Source organism: Ceratotherium simum, chromosome 9 (genome assembly GCF_057802395.1).
Source record: "Ceratotherium simum simum isolate JZ-2026a chromosome 9, ASM5780239v1, whole genome shotgun sequence".
Lineage (NCBI taxonomy): Eukaryota > Metazoa > Chordata > Mammalia > Perissodactyla > Rhinocerotidae > Ceratotherium > Ceratotherium simum.
In genome coordinates this window covers 52,455,527-52,480,885 of record NC_141908.1, presented here as the reverse complement: position 1 = coordinate 52,480,885, position 25,359 = coordinate 52,455,527, and the positions used below count along the sequence as shown (strand labels likewise).

Here is a 25,359-nt window from a genome sequence, read left to right as displayed (position 1 = left end):
GATAGTTGTAGGTCATAGCTGCACGTCCTTCTAGTTGCTGTATGTGGGGACGCGGCCTCAGCATGGCCGGAGAAGCGGTGCGAAGGTGCGCGCCTGGATCGAACCCGGGCCGCCAGCAGCGGAGCGCGCGCACCCAACCGCTAAGCCACGGGGCCGGCCCTGGGACATGTTTTAAACAGAATCTTTCAGTTATTGGGTATTTAATCTTTAGGACCACAGACTTTAAGAGTGATTAATCTTCATTGAATTGGATCAGCTCCTTCGGCATCATACAGACATGGCTGAGGACAGACTGGATCTGTTTTCAGTGAGGTATTAGGGCTGAGACTCAGAAGAGGTGAAGGCCACAGTGCAGGCTACAGTCTTTCTACCCTGCCAACAGCAGGCTTAATATTCCATTGAGTCATTTTCCTCATGCCGGCTCTGCCGTTCAAACACTGTAATTATTTCATATATTTTTACCTAGTTATTATCTTACTCACCACAGGCACCTGTAATTTTTCTGTATTTTTTTTACTGCTCATTTACTTATTCTTAATTCAGCTAATAATGGTTCCACGTATTAAAATTATCATGGGGAAAGTAAGTGAAAACCTCCTAGGATGTAGAGGCAGCAGATTCATTACAGCCTACAACAGGGAATAAAATATTATGTATACTTTTTGCAGTAAGTACATGCTAATTATGCAGCTATTTATAAAACACTTATCAACATTCAAACTGATACTCTTCAATGTTGTTGTTTTTTAAAACCCTGCTTTGCATACAAGATCTCTGCTTGCAGCTGAAAACAAACTTTGGGGGTCATCTGCCCACTGACTAGACAAAGCTTTGTATACTCTTTACATTATGCCATATTCCTCTCGTGATGGTATAATAATGTATTTACACGGGGCAATATTTACACGGGGCTTTAAGGTTTATAATGTACTTTCACACGTACAGCCTCATTTGATCTTCACAACAACCTGGTGAGGTGGGTAGGGCAGTATAATTACCCCCATTATATAGATGGGGTTCAGAGAGGTTAAGGACAATTGCCGAGTCATAGAGCTTGTAAGAAGACAAGTCTTCTGACTTCAGAGCTCCTATTTTTCCCACTATATTATGGAGCCCCTTACTACTCTGCTTGCCTTTGTGGAGCATCGCAACATCCTGAGCACCAGGCTGTTCCTTCCTTGATGCAGCACGTCCTTGGAATGCAAGTTCTGGAATTAGACCACCTGGGTTCATATCTCGGCTTCCCCACTTATAAACTGTGAGACCCTTGGTCAGTTAGTTGACCATTTGGAGCCTCAGTTTCTTCATCAATAAACTTCGTAGGATTGCTGTTAAGGATGAGATGAGACAATGTAGGTAAACCATGTAGAACAGTCTCTGAGACATAGTAAGTGCTCAGTAAAAGATAGCTATCATCATTATTATAGATCCACCTCTGGAAATTATTTAACACCTTTTAAATGGTTGATTTTGGAATTTTTCATAAGACTTGGCATTTCTGGATTTAACTTTGTGATGCTCTTCCTACCAACGCAGCTGTTCCTGTGTTCATGTGCACCTATTAACTCTGAGCTCACAGGAGCGCTTTCTGTGCTGTCATTTTCTTTAGATGCCTCCCATTTTTTTGCTCAGAATACTTTTTTCCGGTGGCTTTTCAGAATTCTCTCCATTTTAAGAAGCCTATAGTTCTTGGCTATTCTTTTCAGCCTTAAGCCAGGGGCTTGTCCTTATAGCAGAGCAGTAAGGACATGGCTTAATGCAACACACTGCCTGGGTTCAAATCTTGTTCTAACATTTCCTAGCTATGTAACTTGGGGCAAATTACTTAGCTGCCCAGTCTCATTTCCTTATTGTAATAAGAGTACACATGTCATACTGTTGATATGAGGCTGGGAAAATCTATATAAAATACCTTGTAGAATATCTGATAATATAGGCATTTTCTTCCAAAGAGAACATCATGTTCATATCATCATCAAACCAAGTCTTCCTTATTGGAAATAAACTCTCAGGTTGCATATCTGCAGAAGTAAATTGCTCTCATAGTGATACATGGATCAAACACTTTTCAGAACCAAGTGGAGGACTACAATGGTAAAATTTGGCTTCGACAACATTTAAGCTGACGATTTTCCTCAGAAATCTAAAGCACGTTCCTAAAAATTTGGCTTCATCTAGAGAAGAACCTGAAGCTGTTTTGTAAATCTTTCATCAACAAGAAAAGCAAATTTTGATAAATGTCCCTCTTAGAGAACCCAAGTCAACTTACAAAGAGAACATCTCCAGGTCAATTTCACAGAGAAGTAAGTGATGGAGACCCTGCCGTGCCAGTAATGGAAGCTCTTGTATTTATTTTGTTTCTGTATAAGGGGAATACATACAAAGGCAGTTTTAGCTAAAACTTAGTGGCAAATCTGTATTCTATTTTTTATTTTTAATTCAGAAACTACATAAATTATTTCCATGCTAAAAGCATAGACTTTGTGTTGAATATTAAGCCAAAAGTAATTAGGATACTAAGAGAAAATATTTGACCAAAATTATTGCTGTATTTAAATTTTTATGAATTTAAATGTAAGCCATTTATCACTTAAGATTCTTTCAGCTGCAGAAACAATCTTTCCTAAACAACAGGGATCTGTGTTTGCGGAAATAACAGAGAATCTATTAGTAAGGTAAGCTTAAGGATTGGTCCAAGTGTTAACGATGTCATCATAGACTCCATTTTTTTCTGACTCTCCACTCAGCTTTGTCACAGGGCTCATTCTCCTAACAGTTGTAGGATAGCCGTCACTGGCAATTGGGGCTACAGGCTTCCTGTTCTCTCTCTTAAACATTGAGAAAGCTTTTTACCCAGAAGCCCCAGGAAAACCTCTCTTTGAATCTCACTGGCCCAGTCTACTGTGGGCCGGCAATTTGAGAACCAATCATGGTCAAGGGCAGCCAACTACTATCAGCAGCTAGCCTGACCAACTGAGATCGCATTGATGTTGGGGAGTCAACTACAATATCCACTGCAATCAGAATTACATTAGTGCTACATGGAGTCCCTCCAAACATCTGCCAGTATATGCAGAATCTTAGGTAGTTATGTGGCTTCCATGTGTCCTGATTTCCCCTACAGGTAAAATGAAATAAATATCATACTGGTCCATTTTTGGCATTGTGGGGGCTGGGTGTTGGAAAGATAAAGTAAATGATGTAAAAATGCTCTGAATCAAGGATACAGTTATTAAAATTCAATATAATGCTAACTTAGTTGTGATCACTTACTGAATAGAAGGCCTGCCTGTATTTGTACAAACAAAAATATGGCAGAGTTTAATCATAAAACATGAAATTAAGACATAGAAGAGCAATTTGGTAATAAACATCAAAGCATTAAAATATTACATATTCTTTGCCTATTTTTAGAATTTAAAGTAAGGAAATTATCTACATGGGCATAGATTTAGCTGGAGGGATGCTGATTCATCCCATTGTGTTTATTATAGAGAAAAATGTGGAAATAATCTAAGTACCCAATAGGAAGAGGCTAAGAAAATAAATTATGAATATCTACCATATAATATTCTGAGTCATTAAAAATAATATGTTTTTCTCATGCATCTTTGTCACCTCATTGCCCAGCACCAAATGCCACACTGTAAGTGTTCAATAAATATTTGTGGAATTATCTGAAAAAAAATAATGATGTAGTTTTATTTATATATATTTGTTTGAAAAGATATCCACAACATTCTATTAAGAGAAAAAGAACATATTATATAAAAAATAACACATATAACATGATCTTACTTATAGAAAATTCTATAAAACTTCTGGAAGGTTTTTCACAAAACAGGGGTGAGATACCAGGTGAATTTTGCTCTGTTCTCTTTTTCTGTAAATTGAATTTTTTTACAATGAAAATGTTTTATTTATTTTTTTTTTTTTTAAAGATTTTATTTATTCAGTTTTTTCCCCCCAAAGCCCCAGTAGATAGTTGTACGTCATAGGTTCACATCCTTCTAGTTGCTGTACGTGGGACTCGGCCTCGCGTTGGACGGAGAAGTGGCGCCTCGGGGCACTCCCGGGATCCGAACCCGGGCCGCCAGCATCAGAGCGCGCGCACTTAACCGCCAAGCCACGGAGCCGGCCGAAAATGTTTTATTTTTAAGGATGATAAAGCTATCTATATTTAGAAAAATGGTGTGGAAAAGTATTTAATGGCAGAGAAAGATATTCATAAAATATTGTTTAGCAACAACGCATACAAAATTATTGATAGTATGATCCCACTCTTATATTTAAAAGTATAAATCTATATATATAGAAAAAAGACTGGAAGGATACATAACCAAAATGTTAGCAATAGTAATAGCTGGTAGGGTTATAGGAGGTTTTAACTTTCTTTTAAATACTGAAACGGAACTGAAAATTTTAAGCGCAGATTTTTAAAAAATTAAAGAAACTGGAGATGAAAAGTACAGAAACTGAACAGATATATTTTAAAAACTCATTATAAAGCGCTTGTATTCATCAGGTCAAATCATGTCCCAGGAATATCTAATGAATAGACAGTCTGTCTCATTAGCACATAAAAGGCCTGAAATATTAATGTAAAACAGTTTTACCACCTTCCTCTGTGCTAAAAGCAAAATTAGAGGAGACATACTATGTGGAATAAGGACAGAAATAGGTGGCAGTGACTCAGGGCTCAAATCTTTTCTGTACTTGTAATTATCTTTCTCTGAGCAAATCATAATTTTTCATTCTCCTAGTGTATTGATTTGGAAAAAGAGCAGTGAAAATACTGACTTCTTCATAGGGCTGCTATGAAAAGTCACAGATATTAAGTACTTTGAAAACACTCAGCCAAAGCAACTCACTTAACGTGAATGCTTTAATGGAACGTGGTTAAGTATTTTACCATCCCTACACCCCACGTTAATAACACAGGGGTTAACCCTCTTGTTCAGTTCTACATTATATCTCCCTGTTGCTTACGGATGTGGTGTTAAGCAGTTTATAGGTGTTTTTTGTTTTTGCCTGCTCATCATCTATTTCTCCTCTTTCTCTGTTTATCTTTACAGGCAATCTCTGTGAAATTATTCAATAAGGTGCTGTGCCTTTGACCAAGATGTCAGCAGTGACCCAAGCTAGGCTGACTAGACCCTCCTTCCCAGGGATGCGGGGATGAGGCCAGTGCCCAGGATGCTTCGAGTAGATTCACCCCGACGGCAGGGTCTTTAGGTGCTGCCCTGAGGTCCCTTTCTAAGGCCTGAGCTCTTCTAGGATTCCTTCAGTTGTCTAAGTTCATCACACCCTTCTGATGATTTCCTTTATGTTAGTCACAGTTGGTTTATGTTATGTTATGTTATGACCAAAAAAACGTAGCTTATAAAAGGAGCCCACAGAACATCTCCCTGAAGGGAAAGGGACTAAAATTTGAGTCCTTAGCACAATATAGAAGCTCTTACACATACATGACCTTCAGGGGCAGAGCCCATTCTCTTTGCTTGCCTGCAGCAGGATGAGCTCCCAGCCTCCCTGGGATGCTCTCTCTAGGCATTTCTTGTCTGAGGCTCTTATTCCCAGAATCTAAGACTAGACTTATGCTATCCAATATGGTAGCCACTAGCCACATGTGGCAATTTAAATTTAAATTAATGAAAATTAAAATTAAAAACTCAGTTCCTCAGTAATAATAGCCAATTTCAAGGCTAGTGGCTACTGGCCTAGCATAGATATAGAATATTTCTATCATTGCAAAAAATTCTATTAGACACTTTATTTATTTGGTTTCAACAAATTAGGCTTCCTTTGGATTTAGCTAACTGAAGCACAGATACACATGTGTCATGTCATACATTGTTAAGAAATGTTTTTAAACTCTAATTAAAGGATAAGCTTTTAAAGAAATAAGTTGTGAAGAAAAATGTGACACAGCCAGGCTTGGAATCCTAAGACCTGGATGAATCCTGGCTCTGCTACTTGCCTTGGGCATGTCACTCCACTGTTTTTGAGCCTCAGAATCCTCATTTGTAAAATAAAGGTAATACTAGCCCAATAGACTCCTGTAAGGATAAAGTGGTATAATATAGGTCAATGCTCTTAGCATGGTGCCTGACACATAGAGAGTTGATTCAAAACAGAACAATGAAGAGAATCTACCTTCTCACAGGGCCAGGTGTAAGGGTGATGGTCTGAGGGCACTAGGTGTAGATGATACCCAGCCATCTGGATTCCCTCCATCTCCTGAGATAAGAATTAGGATTGGATATCCCAGGCCTCCCTTGATTCTATTGCTCACTTTCCTGTCTCCTCCTTCTCCTCCCAATGTCATTATCCCCTCATCTCCCTCCCTGGGCATGGCATGGACTTTCTCTCTAGGAGCTTCTATTTTAAAAACAGAGGTCAGTGATATGAATGTTTCCTATTACTTCTGAAGGAGAACAAGCTAATAAATGATGAAATCAGAATCTGCAAAAAAAATACAAGCTTAGTGTTTGGGACTATGAGTTGTGAGGATAATTTGACTTGGACCACTTTGCTCTCTCATTCTTCTTTTGGTTTTGTTTGTCTTAAGCTTATCAACACGTTAACTGCTGGAAAAAAAAATAAGTCTAAATGGTTGTTGTTAATTTTCCTTCCAACAAATCTCAAAGGTCTACTAATGATTACCACGTATGGAGCTAAAAGAGCAAAGAGAGATCCTGAATGTGTTAATTTTACTTGAGAAAAACTGAATATGAGCCAGAAAGAATATATAATATATGTAAGTCTCATTAAGCTGTCATTACTTGGAAAGATAATTTCCGGGAAAATAAACACCCAAATCTTACCCTTGCAGCTCCCCCTGAACAACACATTTGACTCAAATCTCCTATCCTCATACATTCTGTTGACTTCAAAGAGAATTATGGGTGAACAAGAAAATGAGAATCAGGCAGGGCAATTATAATTCTGAAAAAGAAAAACATGCCAACACTGATTGGATTGCTCAGAAAAAAGAAAGCCATTCTCCTTCAATATATTTAATGGCTCAAAAAGGCCAAACTGTTTTGGGGTCTAAATTTTTGTTGCTTTAAAAATAAAGCAGAATTGGAAAATATATTTTCACATGGCCCCCAAAGTTGAGGGTGTAACTCACTAATAATATTCACTTCTTTTATGCAACTTACATTTTCTGAATGTTCCCTCTGTGCCAGCCAGACACAGTACATCAATTGGTCAATTCCATAGACTATTGAAAAGCTGCCCAAAACAAAGTCAGTCTTCAAGCTGCCTAGAGGAATTGCCAATAGAATTTCAAGTTTTGTCTCTTTGATTTAAGTCAATGGGATAATAATAAAAATAGCAACAAAGGAATAAGTTTCGGCATCTAGAGGAAAGGACAGACTAGGATGAATGTGAAAGAAAAGCTACCCCACAATGATAACTTGTACCCATCTCACAGGTTACTGATCCTATTAATACTATAGCTTAGAGGAAGAATACAAGCAGACCACAGTCCATTCTGCCAGGTATCCTGACAGAGGTACAAAGTCTGTCTCCAAAGTTAGGGAACTCTCCTTAATAACACTCCCTAATAATACTCTTCTCTATAACGTTTTCTAGCCTACCTCCCAGGTATGTATATTTCTCACCAGCATCACCTTCCTGAGGTAACTTGGCTCCCATTTCTCTATACAGGTAATGAGGCAGAAATCCTTAAAACAAGGCACGGCAAACCACGCCAGGGAGAGCTGGAGTCTACGCCGGGGAAAACTGCTGATGTTTCAAAGTTTGACAAGGGTAGTAAGCACAACTCTGCCTGGGCCATGACTTACCTTCAGAGAATGAGACGAGATAATGGCTGTATACCTGTGGGGTATCTTCAAGGGAATAGAGACTTTTCACAGCAAAAGGATATTGGGCCACCAGGGCTGGGCAAAGCTGGGTATTTGGCATAAAAACACAGTGCATCATAACAAAGTCATTTAAAACAGAATCTGTAAGAAGGAAAAACGCAAAGCAGAAAAAGAAATTAGGTTCTTGTAGAAATCTTTAGGAAAGCAAGAGTATCTATTTATTTGTTCTTGGCCAATGGCTCTGAGATGTTGGCTTGGGGTATTGAGGTTTTGCTGTACATAGAAGCACGGCATATAAAAATCATAATGTTGACAGAGCTTGAGATCAAAACTTAATTTCTTAGGAAAATGGACAAAAAGTATAATTTTTTTTTTTTGAGAGGAAGATCAGCCCTGAGCTAGCATCTGATGCCAATCCTCCTCTTTTTGCTGAGGAAGACTGGCCCTGGGCTAACATCTGTGCTCATCTTCCTCTACTTTACATGGGATGCTGTCACAGCATGGCTTGATAAGCGGTGCATAGGTCTGCGCTCCAGATATGAACCTGCGAACCCTGGGCCGCCAAAGCAGAGGGCACACACTTAACTGCTGCACCACCAGGCTGGCCCCCAAAAGTAAAATATTTTAAAAAGAGACAGCCTGTACAAACGGCACTGGTCACCTTAGTTACAGTGAATTTTTAAAAAATACATATAATTAACAAGACACCATGGGAAGTGCCACGTATGCAGAATTAAGACATGGCCATTTCTTTGTCAAGTTACACCATATATCTTCTGTCAATATCTCTTCTTTGATCTCTTTTTCACCTCCTATTTCTAGAAGGAGCAATGAAAGATGAAAGGGTGACAGAATTATAGAAAGAGGAGGTTAATAAGAGCAGAGAATTGGTGAGGGAAACAAAAGTAGGAGAAAACGACAAGATAAAGGCTTTGAGTAGCAAATGAAGGGAAACAAAAGCTTTCCACTAGATTAAAATGGTGAATGTCCCATATTTGAAGCTATTTTGTAGGTGGGTAAGCAGGGAGATGTTAAGAGAAATAAGGCAAGTCCCAAGACAAGCTGCATTTGCCTCATTTGGAATTCATGCCGGTTCTTCATTGCAAAGACAGCACTATCCAGGCAGCCTTGGTGGGAAAGCACACGAAGACACATCTAAAAGCCTTAGGAGTACGCCCGCTGACACTTGGAATCCAAGATGCTACGGGGATTTTCAATTAAAAAATGAACTACACTGGCTGAGATTTGTGAAACTCATATAACTTTTCAAATAGAAGATGGTGACAAATATGAAAATTTTAACTATATAAATTAGATTTCCAATATCTATGTTTTAAATTAACTTATATTGGCAAAGTTGGAATCAGTGACTAAAGGTTTAACCATTATACTCATTTTTTTAAAAACTGAGATATAATTGACATACAACATAGTATAAGTTTAAGGTGTACCGTGTTGATTTGATCCATTTATATAGTATTGCAACATGATTACCACTGTGGCGTTAGCTAACACCTCTATCATGTCAGAGAATACCATGATACTCACTTAAACATAAGTGATGAGTGTAATCCCAAGCTGTCACCCTGTCGTCACTCGGTGTTAGCAGTCATTTCAGTCTCATTCTACTGAGCCAGAGAATGTGTCAGACAGAAGCTGCATGGAACTTTTTTCTTAAGTACAAAAGGACTTTGGCTTGTCTGAGTTTAACATCTAGAGTCACCTTTATATGTTTTAGGTATTCTCTGAGGATAAGGGAAGTAATGCTTGCTTAGAAGGCTCCCAGAAGGCCTATGCTATAGTTAAAATTTTGCTAAAGCAGAGATTTGAGTAGGGTACTCCAAAGCTGGGGAGATGGTCACTTAGCATGGTAACCACCCAGCACCCAAATTTCAATGTGGCTTTCTTGTTCTCTACTCATATGCAGTACCTCTTCAGAACTAATGTAAAAAATCATTTCCAACTAGAAAATGATTTCCCGAGTCACTCGATGATGAATGCTGGTCATAGAAGTAAAAAGTCTAGGAAACTAACAGATCTTAGGCAGAAAAGAGATGTTTTGGTAAAATAAGCGAACGTAATGTCCAACCTAGGGGTGTTCATTTCTATGATGTAAACTAGGTTCACTGTCAACTCTGACATTTCTCACTGTATTATAAATCATACACACCAAGGGTCCCCCATTCCACTGCACACATGAGTTTCATGGGCCTGCACTAGGATTTATTTTTAGTATCCAGAATGACCATGTAGCACATTCATATTTTTTATTATGAGAAAGATACCGATTTATTCTTTATCTCCAAGCCATAAACATAATTTGTAAGAAAAACAAAATCAGAAAAACTACAGGGAATAAAGTTTGATATTAAATTATACATTAACCTAGTTTTAATATCAAAAACGAAGGGTCAGGAATCACATCCCACGTGCCAGCCACAGAATACACTGATTTCTAGGCTTCAGTTTTTAAGAAGCAATAATCTAGTCCCCACCTCTCTTAAAGGTGGCTTTAAAAGGAAGAATACATTTGTTCTTCATGGACAGTAAACGTCTTAGAAGTCTCTCCTTAGATGCCATAGTCTATGATGTATCAGAATCTTCCTTTTCAGTCAAATTCACTTTAAAGACAATGCTGTTTCTTGCATTATGCAAGAGGGGAAAAATCTGCTGTGTTTTTCCTGACCTCTGGTCCTATAAATTTGGTTTATTTGAGGTTATGTATGCCACTTGGAAGCAAGCAGTGCGCTAACTGGTCCCTCAAGGGTTTACTTTCTCAAGAAAAACTTATCACAGGCCGGCCCAGTGGTGTAGTGGTTAAGTGCACGGGCCCTGCTGCGGTGGCCTGGGGTTTGCAGGTTCAGATCCTGGGCATGCACCAATGTACTGCTTGTCAAGCCATGCTGTGGCAGCATCCCATATAAAGTGGAGGAAGATGGGCACGGATGTTAGCTCAGGGCCAATCTTCCGCAGCAAAAAGAGGAGGATTGGTGACAGATGTTAGCTCAGGGCTAGTCTTCCTCACACACACAAAAAAGAAAAACTTATCACATTCTCCTTGCTCAGACATCTTTAACCATTCCCCAAAGCTTAGCTTTGCATGTAAGTTTTTATATTTTTATTTTATTTTTTATTTATTTATTTTTTTTGTGAGGAAGATTAGCCCTGAGCTAACATCTGTTGCCAATCCTCCTCTTTTTGCTGAGGAAGACTGGCCCTGGGCTAACATCGATGCCCATCTTCCTGTACTTTACATGGGATGCTGCCACAGCATGGCTTGATAAGCAGTGGGTAGGTTCACGCCTGGGATTCGAATCTGCGAACCCCAGGCCGCTGAAGTGGAGGACGTGAGCTTAACCACTATGCCACCAGCCCAGCCTCCTAGCTTTGCATTTAAGACCCTCCAAGACCTGTACTCAAATTCTCAGACCTTACCTTCCTTCTAGCAAAACCAAACCACTTGCTTTTCCTTGTCCATTTCTATGTCAGAAGTAATGCTGTCCCTTAGTATAGAAGGCTTTGTCGTCATCTCTAGTTATTAGTCACTAGCCTTCCTTCAGCTACTTCAAAGGCTCTATTCCCCATGACACTTTGCCTGGTCCCCTCAGCTAGTCAGTGCTCCTGAAGCACTGACTGCATTCTGCTCTTATATTCAAGTTATTTGCACAGTCCTTTATGTCCTCTAGCAGATTATAAACTTCCTGAGGACAGGAGGGTGATTTCTGCTCACAGTGCCTAGTCCAAAGCATCCAGCTTAGTGGCTGCCCAACAAGATACTCAACAAATACTGAACTGAAAATAACTACCCTGGAACCAGAGATCCTGCCTTTTATATCTACTACTCCCTAGTTAATTCACTACACACAAAAAAATCTCAGATAATCTATTTATAAAATGAGAAACTGGAATGAAGAGATAAAATAAGTAAATCAGTGGTAAAATACTTATAAGGGGTATATAATAATAATGATAACTTCACCTTGGGTACATTGCAAAGTTGATGGAAATGGACTTTGAACTACTGCTAAACTATTGAGATGAATCTTAGAACTTCTTTTAGTGAGTAATGTTCTTCTATGAGCTCACTGTGCTTAAAATATTAACCCATTATTCTGAGAGACAGGCCAGTAGCATAGGATTTAAAAAAAAAGTTGAATGCGGGCTGTTCCAAAGTCATGTACAAGATGGTAACCAAAGTGGAGAAGGATATAAAAACTCTGAACACTTAGTTCTCTGGTGAGATTCATCTCATTCACTCTCAAATCTCTGTGTCTTAGTTAACAAGACTGGTTTACTGTGAGGTGGTATGATGGGTTGAGTTTTGTCCCCCTAAAAAGACATGTTGAAGTCCTAACCCCCAGGACCTGAGGATGTGACCTTATTTGGAAATAGGGTCTTCAGATGCAGTCAATGCAAAGGATGCAGACGAGGTCATAAGTGTGGGCCCTAATCAGATATGACTGGTGTCCTTATAAAGAGGGGAAACTCGGACACAGAGACAGCTGCACGGAGAGAAGACTACATGAAGAGATACAGGGAGAATGCCATGTGAAGGTGAAGGCAGAGATCAGAGACATGCATCTACAAGCCAAGCAATGCAAAGACTGCCAGCAAAACACCAGAAGCTGGACAAAAAGCATGGAACAGATTCTCCCTCATAGCCCTCAAAAGGAACGAAGCCTGCCAACACCTTGATCTTGGACTTCCTGTCTCCCGAATTGTGAGACAATAAATTTCTGTTGTTTCAGCCATGCAGTTTGTGGTACTTTGTTATGGGAGCCTTAGGAAACTAATACAGGTGGTGTAGTTACACTCTAGGGCAGCCCAAGAATCTATACCCACAGAGAGAACCATTTTACTCCCAGTTGGAGCAAGGTTGTGCCTTTCACGTAGGCAGCTTCAAATCCTTTATGAGAATAGGTAGGATTTAAATTGTAACCTAATAGATGCCTACAGAAGGCTCCTCCTAATTCCTATGAATGAGACTGAGCATCTACAAAGAATAGTCAGGACTAGAGCAGGCAGAGGAGGGTCAGAAGGATTACTCCCTGACCGCGCCAGACAAGGATGCTCCTCTAAGGTTAATGCACATAATCCCCTTCTAAAACTGCTTTGGCTCACACACTGAGAATGAACGCAGGATTTTTTTTTTTACAATGCTCTGCATGGATTTAATGGACACGAAACTGTTTTAGGTGTTTACCTGTTGCTTCGTTTAAAGCTGGCTCAAGGCGTATTGTTTCTAGAAAATGCTCTAAAATTTTTTCAGGTGTCCCTGACATCACAGTATACCTGGATAAGAAATAAAAACATGATTAGTTTTTCAAAAGTGGGCAAATCATTAATAAATAACTTTTCACATATCTAAGTTGTTTATTTTTGAGATCTCAGGGAACCATACTGACTTAACTTATGGCCATATTCACCATAGGGTAAGAGAGACCATGTGCCTTGCCAAAGTCATGCAGGAAGACAATGGAAAAAACACAAATTGGAGTCGTTACTAAAATGTTAATTCTTTCTTCCCTACATGGAACTGAAGTGTTCTTGGAGAGTGGCTTGCAGGCTGGGAACTGAGAAACTTCAGCCTAGTTCCAGGGAGAATAAAAGGAACATGTAAATCCCAGGGCAGTTCAGGTCAGGCAGGGGGAGCTGGCGAGGGGAAGTGACAGTAAACCAGGTTATCCATATATGGGTCACTTGTAGCAAAATTTCAGTCCCACACTGGATTCCCCTGACTATTTCTGGAATGCTCTGTCTTTCCCAACTGTATGCTGGTATGAGCTTTGGAAAGGCAGCTAAGAATAAAACAAGAGAAAAGAAAACAAAACCCCAAACACTGATGAGCAAACAAACCCCAGTAGCGTCTGAATAGGAAATAAATGAGCAGTAGAAAATCCATATAATTTGTCTCAATGTCCAATATAAAGTTTTTTGGGGGGGAGGCATTAGCCATTATTTCGGAAGATCCATTCATAGGGCTCTAAATCAATAAGGGAAGATTTAGTTTTTAAATTGAATGTGGGTTATTTCAAGATGGTAACAAAACAGTGAATGAACACTATAGGCAGAATACATTAAGATGATCTGGTGTTCCTATTCCAAAACCCAGACTTTGCTTTTCTGCTTGGCATTTCACTTGAAGCCAAATGACTGGGAAGAAAAAGAACAATGAAAATAAAATTCTCTTCTGTTTAGAGAGCAGTGGTAGAATTAGGCTCCAGGAGAAGCCAGATCTCTTTGCCTCCTCACCAACAACCTCACCCTGCCTGTTTGAGACCTTGCAGGAAGGGTGCCGAGACCCCAAGAATATCTCTAACATATTAAATCTCAGAGTCTTCACCTCCTGCCTGAGGGAGTGAAGAAGAGGCATTCAATATATGACCCGGTGCACGTGAAAACAGAGTGAGTTGATCAACCCTGGTATTGAATGAGGTAGCAAATGCAGTCTACCTGGAAGGTAACTGTCAGCCAACACTATTCTGTGTGTATGCGTGTGCGCATGTGTGTGTGTATGCACTCAGGACCAAAAAGAAGCTGAAGAGGTAAATCTTTGGGGAAACCTGGCTTTGGAGCCTAGAGGAGGAGCAGGGGAAATAGAAAAAAATCTACTTTAATCTCAAAAGTATGACCCCTTTCTCAAAGTAAATAAGGTAGAAAACAAGGGTTTTTCCTCTTACAGGCAATCACTATTTGAGGAAAGGAGAGGGCATATCTATAAATGACTTTCGACACTTAAATGGAGAAAATTGCTGAGTTCATTCAATAATTCCTGCAATACATGATTCCTTGATAGTGCTCACCAGATGAGCTGGAAGACGAGCAGCATCTGGCCACACTAATAAGGAACTGGGGTTGGAGGAGGCATTCAACATCTGTCCAATGCTTGCTATGCCCCAGACAACTAGGTGCGCACTGAACAATGTCGTCATGTGTACTCCTGCTAGTTAAATATCTTCATTCTGCAGATGGAGAAACTGCTCAGCAAGGGGAGACATCAGGCCTGTGGTCGCAGAGTTAGTAAATGCGAGATCTCTGCTGTGAGCTGAGTCTGGCTTCAGAGCACGAGTGTGGGTCTCATGGTGCTGCCCTGCCTGTGCAGCAAGACGCTCCGGGCAGAGGCTACGTCCAGGCCCCTGGAGCTCACTATGAACAGGAAGTCCCCCGTGCAACTTAAAACCCCCTCTGAAGAGGATTTGTTTGTTTCTGAAAACAAGTTTTATTTAAATAAGTGTGTAAGTACATTACATAGAAAACTAGTTACTTGTTATGTCACATGGCATTGGACATGTTTGCTAGTAAGCTGCAACCTCTATAGCTGGGTACAGGACTGATACATCAGTTTGAAATTTGTTGCTTTGTCAAAAGTTTAACTCTGACAAAAGGTTGGCTTCACATTCTGGCTGTTATTTGTTTGGACATCCCTTGGCTAGGATATTATGACTGGCCAAAAAGAATAAGCGCCTGAGTGGCAAGCCAGGTATCCTGTCATCTCACTAGAAAGAAGTGGCCTCTCAATCTCAGACACCAGGGCACCTTTCTTTTGCTATCAAAGGCTCCCTCTAGTGGTACAGCTGCCATGGCTGCCTCACCCCATCCTCGCCTTCTTCTCTGCTCCACAGATGGCTGTTCAGGTGTTGACATTCTCTAAGAGCAGGGAACTCTGAAGAGGGAGGGCCAGGGAGCTTCTGGCCAGACATAGCCAGCTATCTGGGATCTTGCAGCTGTGGGTTTGGCTGAACCATCACTTTATTGCTTCGGTTCAGGCTGGACACTGCCAGGTGCCTACTGCTTGACCTCTGTTTAAATGAGGGACTTGAAGTCCAGACAGCGTGGCTCTTTTCAATTTACAGCATGAAGGAGCTGCTCTAGTTCAAGTTAAAGAGAGCCCCAACTGGTTACATTATCCAAGCTGTGAGGTTTTAAGCCTATGCCAGAAAATCTTTTCCTAACATGAAGTCTGGAAATGAGGACACTTTTATCTGCACCTAGAACCAAAAAAGAGGTGGGGAGGGCGACCTGAAAGAGATTCTCTTTCTACAAACAAGATAGAGCTGAGCAATGGGTGGTTGATAGCCTAAGGAAAAAGCAACACAGCAACTAAAACAGGAATAGTCATTTCAAATTCTCTTTCTTACTAAAACCACATAAGCACAGAGCAGAAGATGTAATGTTACTCCAAAACCGTAAATGTTTGAGGGATCCATATAGTGTATCCATCACGAGAAACATCATCTTGCTAATGACATTTTAATTTCATACCCATAGTTGAGTGGCTCGGAGAGAGTCAGGTAGTTTTGAAAGTTTAAAATGTATATGTAAACTATTCTGGATGTCTCAGGGGAAAAGTTAATCCAAAAAATAACATTAACAGTACCAACATGGCAACCCTCTTTGAACTCAAAAAGGACAATTTCTGAGGAGACAGAGGCGCTAATTTTAAGTCCATCCATAGACATGGTTGTTGTCATGTTATCGAAGTTTTCCAGAACATCAGGCCAAAATTCACTTACCCGGGCCCCCCTTTTCAAGTCTGGCCCGGCTTGGGAAAGCTTGACATGGACAAGGACCCCTTGAGAAAGTGGCTTTTTACTCTTCAGGGAACTGATTTTGTGGGTGCATTATTCTGTAATCATTGATATGTCTTAAATGGTGTGCTGTGAACATGCACAAAGTTTTGAATTATATATGAAATTTGGATTGGTCTACAGGACACAAACAAGGAGCTATAACGGAAATCAGATCCAAGTTGAAAACAAATTTAATACACGTGGCCTCTCCTTTTCTGTTCCCCTCAGTTTGATTTTATTAAAAAGTCTGGGGCCAGCACGGTGGCGCAAGCGGCTAAGTGTGTGCGCTCCGCTGCGGCGGCCCGGGGTTCACCGGTTCGGATCCTGGCGCGCATCGATGCACTGCTTGACAACCCATGCTGTGGCGGCGTCCCATATAAAGTGGAGGAGGATGGGCATGGATGTTAGCCCAGGGCCAGTCTTCCTCAGCAAAAAAGAGGAGGATTGGCAGATGTTAGCACACAGCTGATCTCCTCACAAAAAAAGAAAAAAAAAGTCTGTAACTGGAGAGCTCTCTGAATGGAAGATGTTGTAACAAGCAAACGCTTTTGACCATTTTCCCATGGTATGAAGAGCTGAAGGAAGGGGGCCTCCAGAGACCTCTTGGTCAAATGTTTCAAGGTTAAGGAGAATATTCTTTTATTCTTCAAAAGAATATACTTTTGCAGGTAGCAAAATTTTCCTGAGACATCTGAGGCATTATTAAAGAATGCAGATTACCACTATAAAGTGGTCTAGTTATATTTAAGAGCATTGAAGAAAATCTTCGGGGGTAGTCCCAACCTTCACATAAAAAATGTTTTCATTCTCATCCTCCTCTGTGGGCTGGAAGGACAACTGTTGAAAACATTTGAGCAAGAACATTTTCAAGAATGGATGGTAGTGAAAAATAAATAATAAAGAACTCTGGATGGTAATTTTATAGGTTTGTAAGTGAAAGGATAGTTTTGTATATAGCCTATTTTATTTCAGCCCTTTTGAAATATATTGGTTTGCACTGTTTACTAGATAGTGCTAAGGATCTCGTATTTTGCTATAATAACCTGTGAGGCCAAAGGAGCAGAAGCATCGAAATTGGTCAAGCTGGACTTGAATCCCAAATCTACCATTACAAGCTTTGTAATCTGGGACAAGCAACCTGTTTCTACATTTCTCCATCTATTAAAAGGGGTTGTGATAAGGATTAGATAAAATGTGGTATGGCTATTCAATAATATATTTCTTCCCAGCTTCTTTGTAAATATGTTGATTTATCCAGATGAAAATGTCTGAGCCTTAGGCTTTTACTCTAAACAATAAAAATTCATCCATTATGGTGAGTGTCTTGATTAAAGGGAACACCCCATTTCTGTGGCAAACAAAGGAAAATTAATTGGGATGCATTCTTTTTCAACATATTATTTGGTGACATCTCTTTAGCTACAGAATTGGTGTGTTTATTATTCCAAGATTGAAAATTAATCTTTATTTTAAAAACTAGATTCTGTAATTTTCTACAATTTCTTCGAGCTACATTTCCTAATTCTCCTGTTTTACCACTCAAATGTTGGTACATTTGATGAAAAAGTCTCATGTAGGGAGTTGCAGCAAAAGATGGAACTAAACATAGATATACTGAAAAGACTCAAATAAAACAACGGACTCGAGAAATGTGAACCAAATACCCTTTTGACATTAGCAGGAATAAGTATGGATGAGGCCAAATGGATGCTTATGGTCTGCAATCAACTGACTGTCTTATATTGGAAGTCTGGGTTTCCATCAAAGATGCTCATTCTGATAACAAGATGAAAACACTTCTTGAGAAATCCTCCATATGAAATTCAAATATCAAAGGTTCTCATCACCTAGGGGCCTATGTATCCTTTGAGCCGCCTGGCATTCCTATTTCCATTGTTCTTTCTGTTCTAAAGCTATTACACTTGAACACTGTATACAGAGAGCGTTTTTAGAGTAGAGGAATATTCTCTCCCAAATTACTCCAAGCAGCACCAAGCTCAATGCAGTGCCGGAAATGGATACATTATACTCCACAAGATGTGTGATTAGTCAATAGAGAGAAAAAAAGTCACACACACTGCTGCCTTCCACAAAAAAGGAGAACATGCTATTGTAGAAATGATGATACCATGTGAAAAGGTTAATCATAGTCTGGCAATTGCAGCGTTGGATGCAAACCTACTTTTGCTGAGGCTGTGAGTTTCCTTGATTAGAAGCCCTGTTCCCTGCTGGGACCTTCTCCAGCACCAAGACATCTTGGTCATGTTCTTTAAGTCTGACTGTATTCGCCTCAACGTCCTGCAAATACAAATTACACCACATACAGATGCCGTTTTCTCAGACAATGAAAAAAATTTCAAATGCTTCAGAAACTCATTTGGTGCTTGTGATGCTAATTGTTGCGTCTACAAATTAAGTCATTTTCAAAGTCAAGGGCTGGAACGGTCAGAGAGAGGACCAGATGAGGTTTGAGGCATGTGGTTTTAAAACTTTGTTTTTACCCGGGATTCAGAAAAACAGCAGAGTAGAGAGGAATGTAGCTGTGCTCTGAGAAACCTTTCAGAGAGGGTGATAGAGCAGGAAGATGAGAGAGCAAATACACTGATTCTTTATAAAAATATGTGGCAAATAGCACTCAGCTATTTTGGCAAAGTTCTTTCATTCTGATTTTCTTCTAGGGGTATTTAGTTTTCATAGGAGTGGCATCTTTTCTCTCTAATCAAAAGACTTTGTTATTTTTTTTAAAAATCAGTTTGAAATGTGTAAAAACATTCTTCAGTTATTTTGAATAATTTTATAAATTACATCAGTGATAATGGTCTCAATCTGATTCTTTCAAAGAATCTTCTGGCTGAGTGTAAACTCCATGTGAGTAAACTTCAAAGAGTTAGTAAAGTTTACCCCTAAATTTCAATGTCATTTTGATAATTTCAAAATTTTAATGTGCTTTTTCTCATCATTTGGTCCCCACTTTAAAAGAGATCAGATAAGAACCAAGTCAAATTCCATGTAGTATTTTTTCTATCTTAGTCAATGGTATAGTTTTTAATTTAACTTTCTTTGCATTAAGAGAACGCATTCCTAAGGCGAACTTTGTTGTCAGAAATTTTGCCACCAAAGGCATATGCTTAAGGCTGTGTAGGGATAGGTGTCCACATATAAGGAATGGAGAATGACATTGTGAATTATCACTAAATAATGCCAATGTGCCAGAAAGCACGGAAGCTGCATTTAGGACTTTAGGGTAGGATAGAGAAAGATGCTAAGGCTGGGAGAGGCCAAGTAGGGAGTCTGCTCTGTGAGCCAGCAAGGACGGGAAAAGAACAAATTGATCATAGGGGGAACAGTCCCAGTGAGTGAACTCAAACTAGGGTGGGATGGACTGTAGGCCACTCGAGAGGCCAGGACTGATGGGACATTGTCATTATCCCCAGCAGTCCACAATCAGACCTCTACCAGCCAAAGCTGGGTGGTCCCTCCCAAGGGACCAGAGGCTGCATGGTGGAGAAAGACCAGAGACCATCTCTTTTAAATATCACCTACTCTCACAAACCTTAACAAGCTTAGATTAGGCCCATCTGAAGAGCCAACTTTAAGTGCAATTTCATGGCTCCCTTTACCACCCCAATTATTCTTCACCTACTTGCCAAAGTCTGAAATTCTTTTAGTGTGAATCAATTCAACATAAAGGACTTGAAATGAAAATGCTTAGTTGGAGTAACCCATGATTGATGTTATTTCCCACTAAAATGTAATCACTCAATAAATCAAGAGAGTGTGTGATAATATGAGAAAGGTTCAGATTTGAGATTTGAACCTTTGAGAAAGGTTCAGAAGAGATAGGAGGTGGAGACTGGGATAGGAGGTCTAGGATAAAGACATGGAGAGTGACGAGGGGAAGGACACAAAAAGGGAAGACTGGGATTGCCAAAGAGAAACGTCTCAGACTTTGACATTTTGCCAAGGCAATCCCTATCTGTCTTCAATTCTCATGGACCAGTTCAGGTGTATGCAGAGTTAGTTGGTCCAGCATAGCATGCCACATGTGCCGCTTTACTGGAATAGGATGGATACCAGCACATTGAACGTACCGGGTTTGTAACCCAGGCTCTTTGTTCCTAGAGCATCCATTAATCAGAGTATTGCTCAGTTAGCACTACACTCAAATCTTTGCCTATCCGACAAAAGGAAAAATGGGATGCCCCTCAGCCACACTTTGCCTTGGACTCACCCTCAAGATCCGGTTGAAATCCTCCTTGTCTACTCTCAAGAAATGGCAATTATCTTCTCGCAAGACGATGGAGGCAGCTCTCGGGGCATCGTTCACTAGTGCTAACTTGCCAAAGTCATCCCCCTCATGCAGGGTACAGACCACACCCTGGAGAGAGCAGAACATTCAGATGAAGATGATCCCCGAAGTGGGGCAAACACCCACCACAGACCCTTTCCCCTAAAACACTGTATATATAAATGGGCTACCCAGGGATGCCAAAGGGGGGTCGCATAATTCAATTATAATGTTTCATTTTTCTTTCATTGAGTGATATGGGCTAGGGCCTAACTTAAATGTATACATTATAATTTATAAGGAGATGAGCCCCAGAAAGTCCAATACGACTCTGAGTATGATAATTTATGATTAGAGATGCTACAATGTCTTTTCTACATTGAGTAACAATGTTGTTGGAATTTAATAGTAGCACTACATTGTTAATACTTAAAGCCACACTAGTAAATGGAGCATAATAAAGTTTCAAAAAGAAAAAGATATATATACCTTTCCGTAAATGACTACATTCACTGATCCTTTTAGAATAATGTACCAGGAGGTACCTTCTTCCCCCTGGTTAAACACTAGACACAAAAAGATGAAAAGACTTATGACAAGAATAGAAGCACATCAATATAAATTACAGCTTATCAAATCATCATTTTTAATTCCCCAGAATTACACATTTATTCCAGAAGGGAAAAAAAATTACTGGCATATACTAACTTATTCAGGTGGAATATTATTTCCTTTTCTATAGAACATGAAAGGAACAGAAATACTGCACTACTTGCTATGCCCTAAAAGATAGGTATTTACTAGATATCAATTCACTAGGAATCCATTTCTTAAAGCAATAAATACACTTTCCCCCACAAATCATGAAAATTTATTATGCTACAGAAAATAGTTTTTAAAAGTTACCTGACCAGTAATGTTAAGTTTGAAAACATGCAAATCAGCACTACATATTGTTTATGAATACATATCTAAACATTTTTTTAAAAAATGGGTTGGAATGATAACTATGTCGTATACGGTAGGAGTTACCTTGGGGAGGGAAAGAGAAGAATGAGATAAAGGAGGAAATAAGGGGCCTTCAACTGTATCTGTATAATTTCATTCTTTAGAAAATGTGAAAAAAAATATGGCATAATGTTAGTGTTTTATAAAGATTAAAAAGGAGTTTGTAATAATCTCTATTTTTTGTTTGAAATATTTAAATTTCTCATAATAAAATGAAAACAATCAGTAAGTTTGAATGAAAAGAATAAAAGAGAAGTTGTAAGTAATCAGTGATCATAAAAATAAAAAAACATTAAAGTGAACCTTTAAAATTTAAAGAAAGGACATTCTTACTAAGATAAATATCAGTGTTAGAAACACTTTTGATGACTGAAAGTAAAACATTTTGAAATATAATTTTTAATTCTTTTTGCTTTTACAATTCATGTTCCCTGCTTATTTGACTAATACAACTCAGCCTGAAGAAAGAGCAAGATTTTCCAGAGAATGTCTCTGGAAAAGTTAACAGGTGTCCATTAAAAAAGTGTTCTGTGTTTCACTAGGTTTAGGAAGTGTTAAATGGAGTGAACATTTTTCTTTCTTGCAGAACTTCTGAGAATCTTAGCAAGCTGATGCATCTTATGATTCTTCAAGAGAGATTAGGGAAGGTGGCATTTCCTGAGCTGAGTAGACCACTAACCATGTTTTTCAAGAAAAATTTTGTAGGAGGAATGGGAAATGCCAGTCTAAATAATTTTGTTCATGTTTATTAATATCAAATGTTCATTTCTTGCTTCCAAATATGATCATAGAACTAAACTACAACCAGGATTCTGGAGAGATACTATATATTAATACTGCATAAGTATTTGGGGCAAAGAAATTCTCTCAGGGTTGGAGCTGATAGTGGATAGAGAGAAGAGAAAGAAAGCAGGATAGTTTATCATTCTAACTAGCAACCTCAAGAGACAGATTAGTTCCTCTAAAGCCACAAACTGAAGTGAGGTCACTGTGAAATGTCTTGCCTAGGGTTCTGCCTGGAGAGCAGAGACTTCATCCCACACTCTTTGAAGACCGCCTTGAGCCAGTAGGGTAGGGAGCAAGAGGCAGCTCAGGCTGGCAACCGCTGCCACGCTGGTACCAGAAAACCACGTGCTGCAGAATAACAGACACGTGCTGGGAATAATCACAGGTTGAGAAAAGCAAAAGTGCCACGTGATGTCCTGCCAAGTCAGACCTGGGCCCAAGAAAGGGGAGCATCTGCAGTCAGGCCCCCGCGGCACATGTTCGCGAGGGTCTAGCCAGGCACAATGTTCAATTACAGCTTTCACTTACACACGGTTCCTCCTTTGGCATGAGACTCAAAAATTAGAACACCTGCTAACTCCCGTTTCACCTAGAAGAAAAAGAAAGAATGTGGAAAGGCCAGATTTGGGGGTGGGGGAAAGGGGCTTGTTCCCCTTCTGAACAGTGCTAACTGTACTCTTCTTCCCACACAGCCATCTCCCACCTCACTTGCTGCTACTCTCATCCAGAACCACTTTCACTAGATTTGCCACTATATTCTTAAAGCTTTTACAAAAGCTATTTTATAAGCTAATTCATACAAGACAATCTCCCTACCGACCGTCCAAAACATGGCTTCACACGTATGAACTAGCAATTTCTCTGCCTATCTTTTACCTTGGGTGAGAAGGTGAGAGCATCTACAATATCATATGACTCTGTTGCTATTAGAGGCCCTTCCTTGCATCACACATAACGCACCACTGCAAATGTTGGCATCATTCAACCTTGAAGTTGAATGATTAAGCTTAAATGTAGGGGCAGATTTATATTCCTAGATAGCTAAATTTTTATAAAATTCCAAATAATGGGCCCAAATTATGGCTCTATCTCCCTAAGAACCAAATAACCTGAGAATTTCCACAGTGCCTGGGTCCCTGGGGTTTGAGGTAGAAGGTGACACTACCCATAATCCTCCCAATTCCACCAAGACTGGGAAGTCAGAACATAGGCATGCTGAGGACCTGGAGCACAGGTGGGAAAAAGAGTCTTTCCTCACTTTCCTCTATGACATGAGCTCATGGAGCCTCAGCCGCTGGCCCCGACATATGTAGGAGCTCCCCAGGTGAGGTTCCCGGGCACCAGACCTATCCCACCACGGGGAGAGTGGGGATGACAAGGGCAGTAGTGGGTGGAAGGGGAGTCTGGGCTGGACCAGACCCCTGGATACTCCACGTAGGTGAGCAAGCTTCGGGACCCCCAGTAGTGCAGGTGGAGAAGAATGTGAAGGCAGCTGTGTCTGGGTTGAGAGGTGAATGGGTTGGAGTCCTTCTGCTTGGGGTTGTGGCAAATGCCTCACTGCTCTCGGCAGAGACCTGAACTCTACCCTCCAGAGCAGGGGGCGCAGGCACTGCCATCGTGTGACAGCATAACATCACCTAGTGAGCTGGGAATGAACACAAATTAGGCGTGTAGATATTGCTGAGGGGCCTCAGTACAGTAGTACCCCCTTCTCTGGGGTTTTAGTTATCTGGTCCACTGTGGTCTGAAAATATTAAATGGAAAATTCCAGATATAAACAATTCATAAGTTCTAAACTGCACGCCATTCTGAGCAGCATGATGAAATCTCGCGCTGTCTCGCCTGGAACGTGAATCATCCCTTTGTCCAGCGTATCCGCACTGTATACGCTACCCGCCCATTAATCACTCAGTAGCCGTCTGGATTATCAGATAGACTGTTGTGGTATCACAGTGCTTGTGTTCAAGCAACCTTTATTTTACTTAATAATGGCCCCAAATGGCAAGAGTAGTGATGCTGGCAATTCGGATATGCCAAAGAGAAGCTGTAAAGTGCTTCTTTTAAGTGAAAAGGTGAAAGTTTTTTTTTTTTTTTATTGCAGTAACATTGGTTTATAACATTGCAAAAATTTCAGGTGTACATCATTGTACTTCTATTTCTGCATGGACTACATCATGTTCACCACCAAAATACTAATTACAACCCATCACCACACACATGTACCGAATTATCCCTTTCAAAAGGTGAAAGTTTTTGACTTAATAAGGAAAGTAAAAAAAAAAATCATATACTGAGGTTGCTAAGACTTACAGTAACTTTTATTACAGTATATTGCTATAATTATTCTATTTTATTGTTAGTTATTGTTAATCTCTTACTGTGTCTAATTTATAAATTAAACTTTAAGTATATATGTATAGGAAAAAACATAGTATATATAGGGTTTGGAACTATCTGAGGTTTCAGGCATCCACTGGGGGTCTTGGAACATATTCCCTGTGGATAATGGGGGACTACTGTATACAATCTGCAAACACAGTATATAATCTGTGAATGCTGAAACTTATTATTATTATTGAATTATTAGCATATAGGAGACTCATGTTGCCTGGAAATCATGTTCCTGTGTTCCTCCTATGGCAGGAGGCATTTCTGTCCCTAATCAGAGGCCAAATTTCTGTCCAAGGTTCCTAAATACCTTAATCAGGTAAAAGTTCAGAGTCAGATATGGCTACTGGGCCATTTTTCACTAGCAGGTACTGCTACTGTACGCTAACATATCTGAACTAATGCTCTCTTGAACTTTCTGCTTTCTTTCTCAATAGGGCAGCAAACTTGGGCAAAGCCACCCCCTTGGGTCAGGACAGGTCAT

General features: G+C 39.9%; 1 protein-coding gene across 2 annotated transcripts in view; it reads right to left on the bottom strand.

The window, feature by feature from the left end:
* Positions 1-25,359, bottom strand: part of RAPGEF4 (Rap guanine nucleotide exchange factor 4) — a 295,468-nt gene that overhangs the window by 40,584 nt on the left and 229,525 nt on the right. For both annotated transcript variants that reach the window (XM_087435400.1, XM_087435399.1), the window contains 6 exons: positions 23,016-23,076; positions 21,183-21,259; positions 20,637-20,783; positions 18,588-18,703; positions 13,039-13,127; positions 7,898-7,976 (listed from right to left, as the gene is read on the bottom strand). In XM_087435400.1, the coding sequence (XP_087291526.1) occupies positions 7,898-7,976; positions 13,039-13,127; positions 18,588-18,703; positions 20,637-20,783; positions 21,183-21,259; positions 23,016-23,076 (569 nt within the window). The remainder of the gene's footprint in view (positions 1-7,897; positions 7,977-13,038; positions 13,128-18,587; positions 18,704-20,636; positions 20,784-21,182; positions 21,260-23,015; positions 23,077-25,359) is intronic.